The sequence below is a fragment of the Suricata suricatta genome, chromosome 8 (assembly GCF_006229205.1).
Source record: "Suricata suricatta isolate VVHF042 chromosome 8, meerkat_22Aug2017_6uvM2_HiC, whole genome shotgun sequence".
NCBI classification, from domain to species: Eukaryota; Metazoa; Chordata; class Mammalia; order Carnivora; family Herpestidae; genus Suricata; species Suricata suricatta.
In genome coordinates this window covers 18,328,925-18,345,861 of record NC_043707.1, presented here as the reverse complement: position 1 = coordinate 18,345,861, position 16,937 = coordinate 18,328,925, and the positions used below count along the sequence as shown (strand labels likewise).

The window sequence follows — 16,937 nt, the reverse complement described above, 5'->3', positions numbered from 1 at the left end:
TATATATTCACGATGGAGTACTACATGGCAATGAGAGGGAATGACATATGGCCCTTCGTAGGAAAGTGGATGGACCTTGAGGGTGTCATGCTGAGTGAAGTCAGCCAGGCAGAGAAGGACAGAAACCATATGTGTGCACTCATAGGTCTAGCAGGAAAACAAGAGAGACCTAATGGAGAACCAGGGGGAGCGGAGGAGGGAGAGAGAGTTGGGGAGAGAGAGGGATGCAAAACTTGAGAGACTATTGAATGCTGAGAATGAACTGAGAGTTGAGGGGGAAGGGGGAGGGGGGAAAAGAGGTGGTGGTGATGGTGGAGGGCACTTGAGGGGAAGAGCACTGGGTGTTGTATGGAAAACAATTTGACAAAATATTATGGAAAAAAAATAAAATAAATATTTGGTTGGTTGTTTTCTTACTATTGAGTTTTGGGAGTAGCATATATACTCCGGATACAAGTCCTTTTTCAATGATGTGTTTGGCAACATTTTCTCCTAGTCTGAGGCTTGTCTTCCGCATTGAAAATTTAGTATTTGGACCATTGTTAAGTGTGCAGTTCGGGGGTACTCAGTGCACTCGCATTACTGGGCAGCCATTACCACATCCATCCGCAGTTTTCCATCTTCTCAGACCAGAATTCTTTACCCATCAATGACTCCCCATCCTCCCAGCCCCCCAGTCTCTGACAGGTGGTTACCTTCTGCCTCTGAATCTGACTACCTCATATAAGTGGAATCACTCAGGATCTGTCCTTTTATGTCTGGCTGCTTTCACTTCGCATCATGTCCTCAAGGTATGACAGGAAAAGATAGGGCAATTAGGCAGAGAGGGAAAGATAAGGACCTGAGGTCCCAGGTTCGGAAAAACACAGGTTTCGAACCAATGCTGGGAGCGGCTGACCACAGCCAACCCCCTCAGGGGTAAGGCTCCTCTTAAGAACAGACACCACCTACTCCCTGTCAGGTTCCCCTCAGGAATTTGACAAAAGACCTGACTAAAAATAAGTCGTGGATCATAAAACGTATGACGCACAAGGCACGATGGAATGATAATGCCACACACCAGTCTGACCCCTCACACAATGGAGTCGAGCCCATCATTGATGCACAGCCCAGCATCTAGAGTGATCCAGCCAGTAGGGTAGACCTGGGAAGGAAAGGGGCGGAAGGGAAGGGGAGGGGGGCGACCAGAACCTTATAAAACAAGGACCCTCGCCTGTAGTCCACGGGCATTCACTTTCAGATGCCCCCTCTCTGTGAAGAGAGCTTTACTGCTATTCTTCCTTTCAGATCTGATACTCTAATAAACTTCCGCCTCTGCTCATGCTGTGTCCACCTCTTTATTCTTCAAAGCAGTGAGACAATGAATCCCGGGTATTGGGTAAAGAATCCGGCAATAAAGCTGCCACCCACGAGGTAGCAGGTGTCGGAACTTCCTTCCTTTCAAAGACTATATACTAGTCCATTGCACGGAGATGCCACATTGTGTTATGTTACCCGTTCAGCCATCGATGGGTATTTGGGTTGTTTCCACCTTATGTTTATTGGGAATAATGCTACTATGAACATGGGAATAATACTTCTTTCTTGATTCCTAACAAGAGAAGGACCTTCTTTTCTTAAAATTACAGAAGTCGTCTTTTTCCTCTGTGTCAGTGGCCGGCTCCCCTAACATCTCTGTCTCCCATTCTGTGTGTGTCTCTCTCTCTTGCTCTGTCCCCGTAATGGACACCTGGCATTACTGTCTACTGAAGATCTAATCCCTCTCTGTTTGGGTGGGTGACAGCCTCTTGATTCTCCTGGGGAAACCACAGCTCTTCGGTTGGCTCTTGGTACACAGAATTTGGGAAGAGCTGACAGCCTTCCCCCACCACTCAGCTCCCCAGCCTGTCCGGGCAGGACACCCACGTGGGTCCCGCCAATCAGGCACTCGAGGCCATCCTGATGGACTTGGGGATGAGCTTACGGTCCAAGTCAGGCCATGAACATGCAATCCGAGCATTTTTTTCTGGAGATTTTTGGGAATGAGGTGCTCTTCCTCCGGAGTTGCTGGGGAAGGGGGTGGCTCAGAGGCAGGGTACGAAAGGAGCCACCAGCAGCCATCACCACCACCAGGACGGATGGGCCCAGAGAGAACGGAAAATGCACCCAGGAAAAGAAAGCAGACAGGAGAACAGGGTGGATGACGTGGATACTTTGTCCGCCCCCGGCCCCCCGTCCAGCCATGCGGGTTTTCCCTGGCTTTTTCAGGTCTTTTTCCTTCTTCAGCCCAGTTGGAGCTGGGTTTTGTTCCCTGGCAAAAAAGAAAAAAGACTCCTACGTAACACACTCTCTTTTCTTCTCCAGCTTTCCTTTGTTTTTCGGGTTTCCGAATTCTGAAATCCGAGCAAGCAGGCCTTCCCTTGGTGTGTCAGGACCACTGACAGTTGTTGGCGGTGCGGGACAGGGCAATGCCTTAGTCACCCGGAGGCGCGCCTGCCTACCCAGAATAGAGATGATTAAGAGATAAGCTTTCACGACCTTGGCAGTCGGACCAGGGGGAATGAATGTATCAGACACATAAAGAACTGTTACATAAGGCAAACTGTGAGGGCAAAAGCCACCTTCCGATGAATGGCCCTGGAGTTGATGGCTGCCACCATGGTGAACTGACCCTGGGCCATCAGCCTGCGGCCTCTTTGTCACAATGTCAGGAATTTGGACAGTTAGAGCAGACATTCGCATTCCCAACCATCCTCTCTGGGAACGCAAACACCTCGGTGAGAATAAGTATCCTCGAAGGGAAGGGAAGGGAAAGATGGCAGGACCAAGTGGGACCCCAGACAGCAGCCCAATGTGGAGGGGGCTCAGAGGACATGGCGACCGCTGGATGGAGTGACAAGGGGGCACCCACACTGGGCCAGGGCTTGTCGGCCTGGGGCAAGAATGGAAGTCAAGTGGGGGAGGGGAGGGCAGGAAAAGCGTCAAGGCCGGGGACTCCGTTCAGTGTACTGTGGCTTGTTAAATAGAAAACCAGAAACTGGAGGTGTTGGTGTGAGATGGGAAGGGGGATAAGTTCAGACCATAGGTGTGAGGGCCCCGGGATCTCAAGGGCTCACCCCAGGTTCGGCAGATTCCAGCTCGAGTCCTGCCAACAGCATGGTGAGACAGGTGTTACGCTTGTGAACCCATTTTACAGATGGGAAAGTGGAGGCCCAGAGACGGGGAGGGCCATGCTCAGGACCACACACTGTGATCTTTGGGGCTGGAATTTGGATGCAAGACTGCACCCTGACTGGTACCTTTTCAATTCTTCAGATTTGGTGAAATGTCATCTTACAACTCTTTGTTGTCATCGTCAACTCTTTGGTGTAGAGCAAAACCAAAGGGCCCACAGTGACTGCACTGAATGCAAACAAGCTCTTCAAGCGACTCACCCAAAAGAGCCAGAGGCCCTCACTGACCATTCACAACCCGGCACAGTTCCTCAGGTTGCCAAAAAAGGGAAGATTCCATCTGTCCCCCAGGCCCTTCACTCAGCCCTATGACCTCGCCTCTTATAGACAGTCTCTGCTTTGCTGTCCTGCCCACCGCAGTATTCAATAAACTGTTAGTAACCTGAGGTGTCTTCAATAAACTCTTATCTCTTTGGTTCTGCCTTGGATGAATTCTTTCACTTCCTGTGCTGCTGGCCTCCACCCGATCAGAGCACCCCACATTTGGTGCCCCCCCTCCGATCGGGACACCCCACATTTAGGTTTGGTGACTCATTGTGTGAACTGCTTTATGTCTGTCTTTGTGGTCACACGTGAAGATAAAGTACAACTGCAGTGCAATAGTACGGCTGTACTTGTCAATTCTAAATAAGCGTATCTGTCTGCTCAGGGGAAATGCAAACAACCCTATCCACTCGAATTATAAGAAGTTTATCTTTGATATACAAACTGCTATCAGGTAAAAAAGCTTCCAGTTGAAGATAAGGCATACCTCATTTTTCAAGGAATTCTTCATTTAAATCCAGGAGTGAATAATTTGCTAGAATCAAAACACTCAGTTCCTTGATATCTGGTGATTTTCTTAAATGAGTTTTTTTAGGTTAACTGTGTGGAAATTTATAACGGGGTTCAAAATCGTGGATTAAAAATGTCTAAACAGTGTTAGGAAAACTGGCTAGCCTTATTTAAAAAGAACACAAACAAATAAGGGTGAATCTTTGTTTCATTCTGTACTTCAAAATACATTCTAAATAAACCAAAGGTTAAAATATAATAGAAAGACCATAAAAGCACTAAAGCAAAACACAGGCGAATGCTTTTGTACTCATAAAAGGGGAGAGGCTTGGCGTGCATACTAGACACTTATTATAGAGTAAAAGGTTCTAATGACCTGAACCAAATAAAACATAAAACTTATAAAATACAAAGGAAAAATGAATACCAGAAATAAGATAAATGAAAACCTGGGGGGAAAATACTGCCCACAAATGATAAAGTGTTACTAGTTCTATTATGTAAAGATTTTATTTCACAAATCAATGTGAAAAAAAAATCACAGAGATAAATGGGCAAAAAGCACAAACAGGGAATTTATATATAATAAATTCACAATTACATGTGAAAAGATAGTCATAGTAAGTGTAAGAACATAGCAAGTATAGACCTCATTTAGGAATAAGACATTTTTTCCCACTTATTGGACTGAAAAATTAAAAGTTTGATAATACCCAGTGTTGATAAGTATGTGGTGAAACAGGATGCTTTGCACATAACTGATGAGACTGTAAGCATAAATGAGAATATTTTGATGATATGTATCACAGAGTAAAACATCATATGCTCTGATCTATCAATTCTATTTCTAGAAATTTACCCCTTGGGGGTAAATGGAAGGGGTTTACACACAGTGTTTGATTGCCACAGTTTGCATAATAGTAAATTAATATGGAAGCCACATAAATGCACATTAACAGAAGACTACTTAAGTAAGTAGTTTTTTAAATGATGAGGTGTACTAGCAGTTGGCTAACTATGGTTATGGGCCAGCTCTGGCTGTTTGCCTGTTATTTTATTGAATACAATCTAAGCTGGTTTTTACATTTTAAATGCTTAAGTACCTCTGTAATATCCTCTTGACCCACAAAGTCAAAAATATTAATAAACTGGCCCTTAAAATCATTTTTGCCAGTTTCTGTATGAGGATCTCTATGTAGTGTTGTAGAAATTTTGGAATAAAAATGTAATTTATAGGGGCGCCTGGGTGGCTCAGTAAGTTAAGCATCTGACTTTGGTGCTCTCTGCTATCAGCTCAAAGCCTGCTTCAGAATCTGTCCCCTTTTCTCTCTGCCCCTCCCCCGCTGGTTCTCTCTCTCAAAAAATAAAAATTAAAGAAAAAAGTAACTTACAAAGTCACACCAGGTGTCATATGATTCCATTTAGGTAGAATTAAATATGTATACGGTATGTGACTGCATGGAGAGATTCCTGAAATATATCCCCCGTATATTAATTATCACTATCTTCAGATGGCATAAAAGATGTTTTAAATACTACTGATGATCATAAAAGAAGACCTAATGTAATGATATTAGTTCTCTTTGAGTTATAAATGCAGTGCTGCCCTAAGTAAGACAAGAGGAGTCTTGGAAAATTTGCTAAAGTGATATTAAAGACATTAAAATGTCAGGAGTTGCTGGACGTATAAACTTCATTTCGGTGGCTAAACACACTAAATGTGCAATGAGGTTTTTTGCTGTTGTTCTGTCATCACCCCTGAGTGTTCAGCAGGGGGCCATCTCTACAGTGATTCAGAGACCAGCTGCTTCCATCCTATGTGCCCACAATTATAAATTTTTGGCTCCCAAGATTGACAGATAGGGAGACTAGAAAAGGAAGAGGAGACCCACTTAGCCCCATGGGGCAGCAGGACCCTTATCATTTCTCCTGGCATCCCATTGGTGAGAGCTGGTCACATGACCACATCTTGGAGGGGCATGCTGGGAAATGTAGTCTGAGGCTGGACAGCAGCTTCAAACCCATCTTCCCAACACTGTGGAAGGAAAGAAGGAATATTGGGGGGATAGTAGATTAAACCTGCCAATGAATTTCCTAAGGAAAAGTACACATAAGACTATCCAAGAGAGAAATAGAAGAAGTAGACGAAACTGGCTCTACCAGGTTCCAAATAACAACAATTAAAATAGATTCAGTAGTTTATGAGTGGAGCGGAAACAGACAGACAAGTCACTAGACTGAAGAACCTAGAAACAGCCACAAATATTTTTAGAAATTTAGTGTATGATAAAAGTGAAGTTTCAAATCAGTGGGAGTACAAGGATAGTGGGGCACTAGGTAGCCTTTGGGGAAATAAAAGAAAACTAGATCATTATCTCTTCCTTACAAAATAACCTTGGGGCTCCTGGGTGGTTCAGTCAGTTGAGTGTCTGACTCTTGGTTTCAGGTCAGGAAGTGACAGTTGAGGGGAAACTGAGCCCCGAGTCAGTCTCTGCACTGAGAGCTGCTGAGCCTGCTTGGGATTCTCTGTCTCCCCCTCTCTCTCTGCCCCTCCCCTGCTAGCTCGCTCTCTTCCTCTCAAAATAAATCAATAACCTTTTTTACAAAACAAAATAACTTTCAGATAGAGTAAATATTTAGATGTAAAAAATCTAAAAGAATGTGGATTAATTAATTTTTACTATTGAAATGGGGATGACCTTTCTGAACAGGACACAAAACATACCATGTACAGAAAAACACTGACAATTTTGACAAGGTTGCAAAAGGAATCCAAATGAGAAAGCCTTTTCAAAAAATTATGGTGAAGTAATTGGACATCCACAGGCAAAAATAAAGAAAGAAAATTAAAATAAAAAAATAACTTCAACCAAAGTCTCACATCTCATAAAAAATAAATTCAAAATGGGGGCGCCTGGGTGGCTTAGTGGGTTAAGCGTCTGACTTTGGCTCAGGTCATGATCTCATGGTTCGTGGGTTCAAGCCCTGCATCAGGCTCTGTGCTGACAGCTCAGAGCCTGTAGACTGTTTTCAGATTCTGTGTCTTCCTTTCTCTTTGACCATCCCCTGCTCATGCTGCCTCTCTCTCAAAAATAAATAAAACATTAAAAAAAATTTTTAATGAATTCAAAATGGATCATAGACTTATATGTAAATTCTAAAACTATAAAACTTCTAGGAAAAAGACATAAGAAAATATCTTCAGGATCTAGAGCTAGGCAAGACAAGTAATTCTTAAATTTGATACCAATTTTTGTTCTTCAAAAAATTCTGTAAGGGAATGAAGTGACAAACTTCATCCTGAGAGAAAATATTTCCTTTTCTTTTAATTTTTTTAATGTTTATTTATTTTTGAGACAGAGAGAGACAGAGCATGAGTGTGGGAGGGGCAGAAAGAGAGGGAGACACAGAATCCAAAGCAGGCTCCAGGCTCTGAGCTGTCAGCACAGAGCCTGACATGGGGCTCGAATCCACGAACCGTGAGATCATGACCTGAGCCAAAGCCGGATGTTTAACCAACTGAGCCACCCAGGCGCCCCACTTTTTTCTAAAGTAGCCTTGTTATTTTGAGATAATTGCAAGTTTACATGCAGTTGTAAGAAAGGCTACAGATGACCCCTTGTGCCTTTATTCAGTTTCCTCTAATGGTAGCATCTCATAACCAGGGTATTGACATTGATAGAGTCAGGATACAAAAGATTTCCACCCCCATTCTCTCCTACCCCACCCCCTCCAGAAACCTCCACAGTTTTTCTCCATTTCTATAATTTGTCGTTTCAAGAATGTTTTATAAATAGAATCAATCAATATGGAGCCTTGAAAGGTTGGCTTTTTCTCACTCAATGTTAAAAAAAAAGGCAAATAAGATTTCACTAAAAATACAAAACACCCGTAGACAAAACACACATGTACACAAAGACAAAATACAGAGAAGTAAACTAGGAAAATGTTTGCCACACATATGACAGACACAGGGCTAATTAACTTCTTAATTGACAAAGCACTCATATTAATAAGAAAAAAACAATCCAGTTTTAATCAGGCAGAGTATTGATAGAGGAATGGCTGATGCACATAGGAAAAGTTGCTCAGTCTCACTCAGCATGGCTTAAACTTACTCATAGTTACAGGAATCCAAATCAAAGCAACGTATTCTTTTTTTTTTTTAACCAATTGGGCATTTAATTTTTTTTTTTTTTTTTTGAGGCTGGCTGAGATGTGAAAAACTGATGTTTTCAAACTCCATTGGTGGAAAGTACACCTTCTTGAGAGAAAATTTGGACCCTTTTTTCAAAATGTAAAATGCACACTTCCTCTGTGCCAAGAATCTCATTGTGAAATAATTACCCTTTGAATAACTGCACAAAAACTTCTCCTAAGAGGTGTTCAAGGGCGTGTGTTGCAGCAATGTACATAAAAGGAAAAACAAAACAAAACAAACCCTAGAAATTACTGAAATGACTACCAACAGTTCAATACATTCAGCTACATCTAAACCAAGAAATCCCAGGCAGCTGATAAAAATGAGGTAAATCCATATGTACTCATATGGAAAGACCACGAAACTTCTGATTAAATGAAAACATTTATGTTTTATGAAGTGTAAAAGAAAGGTAAAGTGTAGTGTCTAGGACATAAGCACTTTTGTGTAAATTTTTAAAAAATGTATTTGATTGTGTGTGTGCATGTATAATTGCAGAGGATGTAATTTCCAGTCTATTACACTGTAATTTAAAAGCCATTATGTCATTCTTTCAAAGCTATGCAATAAAATACCAATACCGTAGTGACTTTCATATGCACTCAACAACTACTTTTAAAAATATACAAACAAACTCAACTTCAGGAGTTGGAAATCTTACTTATGTGGTTCCTTCAAGGAGTAACTTGCACTTTCATTTTCATTTAGCTTAACCCCCCCCCCACTTTCCAGATTTTATTAACTTCAAAGTTTTTTATTGATCACCCTACCATACCTCTCCCTCCAATAATTACATACATGAACTATATTATGGTATACTGCATGTATTATACATATATGTGTGTATATACATATATATATGCACACACAGAGAAATTAATGCTTTTATAAATGTTCTGTGACCACTGGCTCTAAAAGTTAATTTTATCCCTTCTGGATTGAATTATTATAATTATTAGTAGTAGGCAGTCAATCCATGTAACCCAATGTGCTACAAGTAATTATTAAACATATAAACTAAAACTGATTGGAAGGCATCTTTTAATGGGATGGATAGAGTAGGTTTCACTTATTTATTCAATGAGCTCATATATCTCAAGATGACGCTAGCTTGTTTCTACCACTCAGGGCTCAACATCGATTCAGTTTCCATTTTTCATTTTTATAGATGAAGGCATGGAGAGACCTTTCACAAAAATAAATAGAAGGGGACTGTAAGTCGTTTTCTATGGCAATGTTGCACACTTCTTTAAACAGTGTTTGAGTTATATGCCAAACATAACCTAGTGTCTGTTCTTTTAAAAATGTGCTTAAAATTTTTTTATGTTTATTCATTTTTGAGAGACAGAGAGAGACGGAGTGTGAGCAGCAGAGAGGCAGAGAGAGAGGGAGACACAGAATCCGAAGCAGGTTCCAGGCTCTGAGCTGTCAGCACAGAGCCCAATGTGGGACCCGAATCCATGAACTGTGAGATCATGACCTGAGCCAAAGTCTGATGCTCAACCGACTGAGCCACCCAGGCGCCCCTCATTTAAAAATGTTTTAATCCAGCTGACAATCCTATTGTATCCCCGTCAATTTTGTTGAAAGCAACAAAATCTTCCCATACCTACAAAAGGATTTGCCACTTGGTCACTATTACTCACCTTTTCAATGCCTGCACTACGTATTTCTCAGTGCTCCTTCACCCCGGGCTTTGATTCCCAGGGCTTGCACCAGGCAGGATTTGGGGTAAGAAGGATGTTCCTCTGTGAGCGAGGACAGCGATGGAGACAGCGAGCCAGACACACGAGGTGAGGATCTGGAAACAGAGTCCCTTAAGCACTTTCTCTGCGTTTCATTGTCTCCCCTCTATGGAGATTTTTCTAGACTTGGTTTTCTTCCTAATCTCCCCTCCATCAAGTTTTAATGCCCCAGATACACTAAATCTGTTCATGTACTTTGGCTCCTCGGAGGGGTTCAAACCACCCTCCAAGAAGTAATTTTTGCCCCACTGGAAGCATTATCACCTCCATGGGGAGGGAGGCCTAGCAAGGATCCTCGTGGACCCCCTGGGAAGTCTACGTGACTCCAGAGGAAATGTGTGGCCCCTTTGAAGCTCCTGCCAAGTGGCCATGCTCTCTCCTCAACCATCCAGACTCTCTGACAGCCAGAAACTCTCTTCCTGCCTTCCTTTCCCACCTCAACCCCAGGTCCCCCTCACCTGGAACGTCCCTGGCACCTCCCACAGCACCTCCTGGACTTGCCACAAGATACTGAAATGACCAAGTTCTTTATCAAGACCATGGCTACACGGTTCTCTGAAAGTGCAGAGTCCATGTCCACTGTGTCCATCATGAAATCTCTATACCTGAGATGCAGCTCAGCACGGAATCATCATTCCTGAAAGAACCCTTCAACCAACACTTGGCTTCTTCCCTGAAACCTGCACACCCCCACACCTGTACTGGTGAGCTACTGAAGGATACCAAGTACCCCCAAACACAGTGACGTAAACCAATAACCATTCATAGAGCTCATGATTCTGCAAGTCAGCTGGGCAGTTCTAGGCTGGGCTGGCTTGGTTGATCTCCTCTGCATTCTCCTGACCATCTGTGGTCCGCTGGTGTGTTGGCTCGGGCCGGAGTCTAGAAGGGCCTTGTCTAGGACAGCTCATCTCTGCTCCATGTCGTCTTCCCATCCTACAGGCCAGCGGGGGGCTGATTCACATCTTGGTCACCACATGGTTCCCCAGCAGCAAGAGGAGAGCCCCAGTGCACAAGCGCCTTCAAGTTGATGCCCATGTCTTGTTTCTTATCGTTCCATTGGCCAAAGCAAATAGCATGGCTATTCCCGATTCAAATGCAGAGAGAGACTATGGAAGACTTTATGGCCATTCCTTGGGATCTGCCACACCTCACCACCAGCACCAAAGCCAGAAGCTGCTGCCCTTTGTGACTTTTTTTCCTACCTTGGTTCCTTGGTTTCCTGCAGTGTTCGGTCGGCATGATTTCACCGGGATGTCCCAAGAGCCCCATTCCCTGATTCTCACCCCTCAAGGACCACCTCCACCTCCCACGCCCTCAATGGGTCCCATCTCCTTACATCTCTTCCCCCCTCCAAGGCTCCCTCAGGGCTCAGACCTCCTGCACTCAAACTCAGCCTCATGGGAAACAATGGGTGGGTAAAACTAGAACACTGAGCCTTACCTGAGTTCCCAAGAGCTCTCCCAGGTCACTTTTTTATTCAATCACTGAGTTTAACAAATTTTCTGTTTGCAGACAGAGCAAGATGATTTCTCTGACATTGAGCTTAGCAAGGTTTTGGATCTTGTTTCCTATCTGCCTTTCTCTCTGCGGGCTCAACAGCTATTTGTGGGCTGGCCTTGAGAGGTGCCTCACTTGAATGGTACCACATTATTGCAAGAATTGTTGCTATTGGAGGCATCTTTGTCCCCTCTCTAGTATTGATCTTTACATAAGAGCCTACCTGGTGTCACCATATTCATAACCTACTGGGTTGACCATCATTAATGATAGTAACTGAGTCTCCTACATCTGAATTCCAAAGATGTTTACCCAGAGTAGCTATAAATCAAATACCTTGATAAGGTAGATTATATCATCTTCCACACCATGGCTACTGAATCATTAGAGCACTCAATTAGCACCTTAATTATATTAGTTTATTTACTTGTTCATCTGCTTCACTGTCTCTGTGTCTGATACATAGAAGACGCTTGGTAAATACTTGTGGAATGACTAAAAACGATGACAAGCTCAGGAAGAATCGTGAAGACAACAAAGAAGGTGCCGAGTTATAGCAACAGGGGAAATTTACACAGGGTAATGGAGGAGAGCTTGTCTAAGGAGCTGATATTTCAACCAAGCCTTAATGGGTAAGAATGAGTCAGGAAACGGAATAGCAGGTGCACAGGCCAGCAGGCAGAGTTTGGGCAGGTTAAGGAGAAGAAGGCAGGGCTACGAGAAGTGTCAATGGACAGAGGGGAGGAGGGGCCAGACCACATAGAGGCCTGGGGCTTGTGAGCTGTGGGAAGGAGCTGGGCTTTATTCCAAAGGGAAGAGGAGGTCCTGGGCATTTTATGGGGGGTTGGGGGGGTTGTGAATGGCCCATTTTATATTTGAGGCAGCTACTTTGGGATGAAGTTCTCCCCATTGTACAGACTCTTACACTCTCTTATGAAGACATTAGCCCCTCCCCCTGGCTGGCTCTTAAAAACACTTGGATCTGGACCACTCATTCAAAGAACTTCCAGGTCTTCTGACCTCAAACTCACTGTTGGGGAATCTTGTATAAAATGTTCAGCTTTCAGAAACAATGTTGAGGCACATGAGTTCTGAAGGCCTTTCACTGTCCCCATATTTTCTAATTTCTACTCTGGAATTAATCTAGCATCCCAGAGATAGACAAATGGACCATGAGGTTTTGGCCTCATGGAATCTCACTTCGACATTAAGGTACAGGCTCGTGTCAGAGGGTCCTGAGCCAGCCGCTCCACAGCCAGGCCCCCAGCGTTCACAGAGATCCCACTAAGGATGCCCAGGAAAAGCTTCTCCGGGCTTTACATAGGAAGGGTGTGCCTCTCTGGAGCACAAGGCTGGCTGTGATTTTATGGACACTGTAGCATGTTTCCCTCCCTGTGAGGACTCAGAGGAGTCAGATTTGCAGCCCAGTAGTACCTGTGTCAACAATATGCACACCTGGGGTGCTTGAATGGCTCAGTCAGTTGAGGGTCCAACTTGGGCTCAGGTCATGATCTTGCGGTTCGTTGGTTCGAACCCTGCATCGGGCTCCAGCTTGGAGCCTGGAGCCTGCTTCAGATTCTGTGTCTGTGTCTCCCTCTCTCTCTGCCCCTCCCCCACTTGCACTGTCTCTCTCTAAAAAATAAACATTAAAAAATACACATCTGAGGGCCTTTTGTAATTTTTTAAACTCATGTTCCACTCCTCTAAGTATTAATTTTTCCCTTTTGTGATGGTCTCAATCCCTTCTGTGGAACAAGGAAGGATATAAAAAAGTAAACCAGGGGCGCCTGGGTGGCTCGGTCGGTTGAGCGTCCAGCTTCGGCTCAGGTCATGATCTCACAGTTCATGGGTTCGAGCCCCGCGTTGGGCTCTGTGCTGAAAGCTAGCTCAGAGCCTGGAGCCTGCTTCAGATTCTGTGTCTCCCTCTCTCTCTGACCCTCCCCTGCACGCACTGTCTCTGTCTCTCAAAAGTAAATAAACAGAAAAAAAAAGTAAACAAAAATTAAAATATTTTACCCACAGCAGACATTTAATACAAACCATCTATACTTCTCCCCCCACAAAAAAGTAAAAAACTCTAAAATGAAAATAGTTTGATTCTGCTTTGAGCTTCATAAATGTTCTGATATTACATAAGCATATTCTCTGTGCACTAGAGCAAACGCAGTGAGTGGCTGGTGACCTGAAAGCTTTCCAATTTCTCTCTCTCTTGCCCATCTGGGATTATCACAAAAGCCAGAAATCCAGATATTCTATTTCCCAGTCCCTCTTGCAAATAGACCAAGTTCCAGGGTGGCTAGATTTAGCAAATAAAAATAGGGGACAGTCAGGCCAATGTGAAGTTCAGATAAGCAACACATCATTTTTTTTACTATAAATATGTACCACATTACCTGGGACATACTTAAACCTTAACAATTCTTTGTTGCTCGCCTGAAATTCAAATTTCGCTGGGCACCTGGTATCTTCTCTGGCAATGCTACTCAGTTTCCACCATGACATATGAGGAAGGTATATTGGGGCACATTTACCCAAGAAAAGACTCATCTTTCTTCCTACCATGAACGCAGTTGGGATGCCTGGCAGTCTTTTTGTTTTTTGTTTATTTATTTATTTTTGAGAGACAGAGAGAGACCGTGAGAGCAGCGGAGGGTCAGAGAAAGAGGGTGACACAGAAACCAAAGCAGGCTCCAGGTTCTGAGCTGTCAGCACAGAGCCCAACGTGGGGCTCGAACCCACGAACAAGGAGATCATTACCCGAGCTGAAGTCTGATACTTAACTGGCTAAGGTTGAGCAAGAGGTTTTAGGTGACTGTGTGGGGGAAGGAAAGGGGTAGTGAGAGACAAGATTCCTGCAGAAAATGAGGTTCAAGTTCCAACCCAAAAAGCGGAAACCCAATCCTAGTGGGAGGATGCGCGGCCGGGAGGGGTCCTCTGCCATCTGGGGTTCCAGGAGGGACTGCAAGGTGCTGCTGCTGCACGCCTCCAGGCGGTGCTCCTCAGCTTCAGCATTCCCAAATGCAGCACCTCCACGATTTCTGCAAATTCCCTGTATTACTTCCCTAGGAATTATCTCTAAATGGACTCCCCCTTAAAATGAAATTGGTGGGGGGAAGCCTTCGTGGTTCAGTTGGTTAAGGATCTCACTCTTGATTTCAGCTCAGGTTGTGGTCTCACGCTTCACAGGATCAAGCCCCACATCAGGTTCCACACAGACGGCACGGAGCCTGTTTGGGATTTTCCTCCCTTTCTCTCTCTGCTCCTCCCTCACTCAAAATAAACTTAAAAATGTTTTTTTTATTTAACAAATTAAAGGAAATTGGTAGGTACTTTAAGGGACATTTCATAACACAACAGTCAATAGTAATGGTGTATCATTTGCCTTGAACAGAAGATAATCCATAAAGACAAATTCTAGGGAAAAGAGAAATATAATGGAACCAAAGCAAGGTGTTCCGAATTTTAGCCAGATTCTGTGGCTGCCTCAGTTTGTGAAGTGCTAACACTCTGACCATAACCTCTAATAAAAACCCAAACCAAAACATTAGGAACAATCTACCACGGAACAAATGAAATGTGTCAAAAAGCGACACTCACCTTTCCTACTAGTAATGTGCTGTGATATTTTCTATTCCATTCTGTATCTAACAGATTGGTTTTGATCCAATACATGGATTCACCGTCACTAACGGCTTGGTCCCACAGCTTCAAAACCACCAGATTAGTGAATGTTACAGAAGTGTGAGGAGCACACCAGTGCCTGGGGTGCCTGGGAGCTCAGCCGGTTGGGCTTCCAACTTCGGCTCAGGTCATGATCTTGCAGTTTGTGAGTCTGAGCCCCCATCGGGCTCTGTGCTGCCAGCTCGGAGCCTGGAGGCTGCTTTGGATTCTGTCTCCCTCTCTCTGCCTCTCTGGCTTGTGCTCTCTCTCTGTCTCTCAAAAATAAATAAAATCACTAAAAAAAATTATTTTTTAACACACCAGTACCAGCCTGAGAGCTTCATTTTTAAGAGAGAGAGAGCGAGCATGTGAGCAGGGGAGGGGGAGAGAATCTACGTTGTCGGCCTCGCCCTTGCCCCACCTCCAAAGTGCACTGCTCCTCTCTAGCTCCATCGTCCCCTCTCCTTCTCCCCCCAGCCTCCCACCTTTCCTTGTGCGGACCCTGTGAGTGCACTGGGCCTGCCTGGATACCCCTGGATAATCTCCCCACGTCAGTCAAGGGCCTTACCTTAATCACACCTGCAAACCCTTCGCCATGAGGTAAGACAGGTTCAAGGGACAGGAGCAGACATTTCAGCGGCCTTCACCCAGCCTGCTGCAGTAGCCAAGATGGGTTTAGGTGCTCAGGTCCTGGTGAGGGCAGAGACAGGTCAGGGCAGGGAAGAGCTCCCGCCTCTGCAGGAAGTGGAGGCCGAGGCCAAGGAGCCAGGTGTGGCACCAGGTGCCACAACACAAAACGCCAGAATAAACCCCCAGATGGGCACTGGGGCCTGAGCGGAGTCAGACTCACAGCGAGCAAGCCAAGGCTAGAGGAAGATTCAGGAGCTCTGGTTCTGACTGTGTGGAGGTGAACCAGAGTCCCCCCCAGGGGAGCGAGAGCCGAGCACACGGGCGAGCACAGAGGACCAAAGGCAACTGGCAAATGAGATTTATTTAAACGGTAAGTCACGGGCACAGCAGGTGGCGTGACAGCCCCGGGAAGCGAGGTTTAAGGGGGTGTGGGGCGAGCCCAGGGCCAGCCACCGTCCAGGAAACGCGGCCCATCCACGCCGGGGAGGTCAGGGGCGTCCACTCCCAGCTCAGCCTGGGCCTCCAACAGATAAGTAAGTGATTTCCTTCAGACCTGAGGGGGGGAACACACAGTACTGTTAAGAGACCCACACTGCAGGGTAGAGAAAGCAGGCGGCGGTGGGAGAACGGGGCCCTGCTGGACCCGGGCCCCGGCTGACCAGCTCAAGGGCTCGGGGCACACACCTCACGGCGGCACCTCTGGTCTCCGGCATGGTACAAGATTGGCCACAGGGAAACGAGACTGGACGAGGCTGTGTGGGGGGTGTCAAGGGGATTAAGAGAGCACGCTCACAGCTCATGGGCTCTCTGCGGGTAACGCCCAAAGTCTGCCTTCTCAGGAATGAACCTCGAGCAAGCGTAGACACACACGGTTCTGCACCTCACACATACGGCACCGATGCCACAAAGCAGCCCCAACACGCAAGTGTTCAGTGTATTTTAAAAAAACCTTATAAAAACTAGAATCAGGGGTGCCTGGGTGGCTCAGCTGGTTGGGTCTCCAACTTCGGCTCAGGTAATGATCTTACGGCTTGTGAGTTCAAGCCTCGCGTTGGGTTCTGTGCTGACAGTTGGGAGCCTGCAGCCTGCTTCAGATTCTGTATCTGTGTCTCCCCTCTCTCTGCCCCCCCCACTCATGCTCTGTCTCTCTCTCAAATATAAACATTATGTTTTAACTTATAAAAAATAAAAACTAGAATCAGTTTGCAATATTCC

The 16,937-nt window shown here is 45.0% G+C and overlaps 1 protein-coding gene across 1 annotated transcript in view; it reads right to left on the bottom strand.

Annotated features, from left to right (window-relative positions):
* Nucleotides 1-16,065: 16,065 nt before the first annotated feature.
* Nucleotides 16,066-16,937, bottom strand: part of LCMT1 (leucine carboxyl methyltransferase 1) — a 41,641-nt gene continuing 40,769 nt past the window's right edge. Inside the window, exon 11 of the mRNA XM_029948790.1 lies at nt 16,066-16,275. Coding sequence (XP_029804650.1) covers nt 16,232-16,275 — 44 coding nt within the window. The 3' untranslated portion in view covers nt 16,066-16,231. The remainder of the gene's footprint in view (nt 16,276-16,937) is intronic.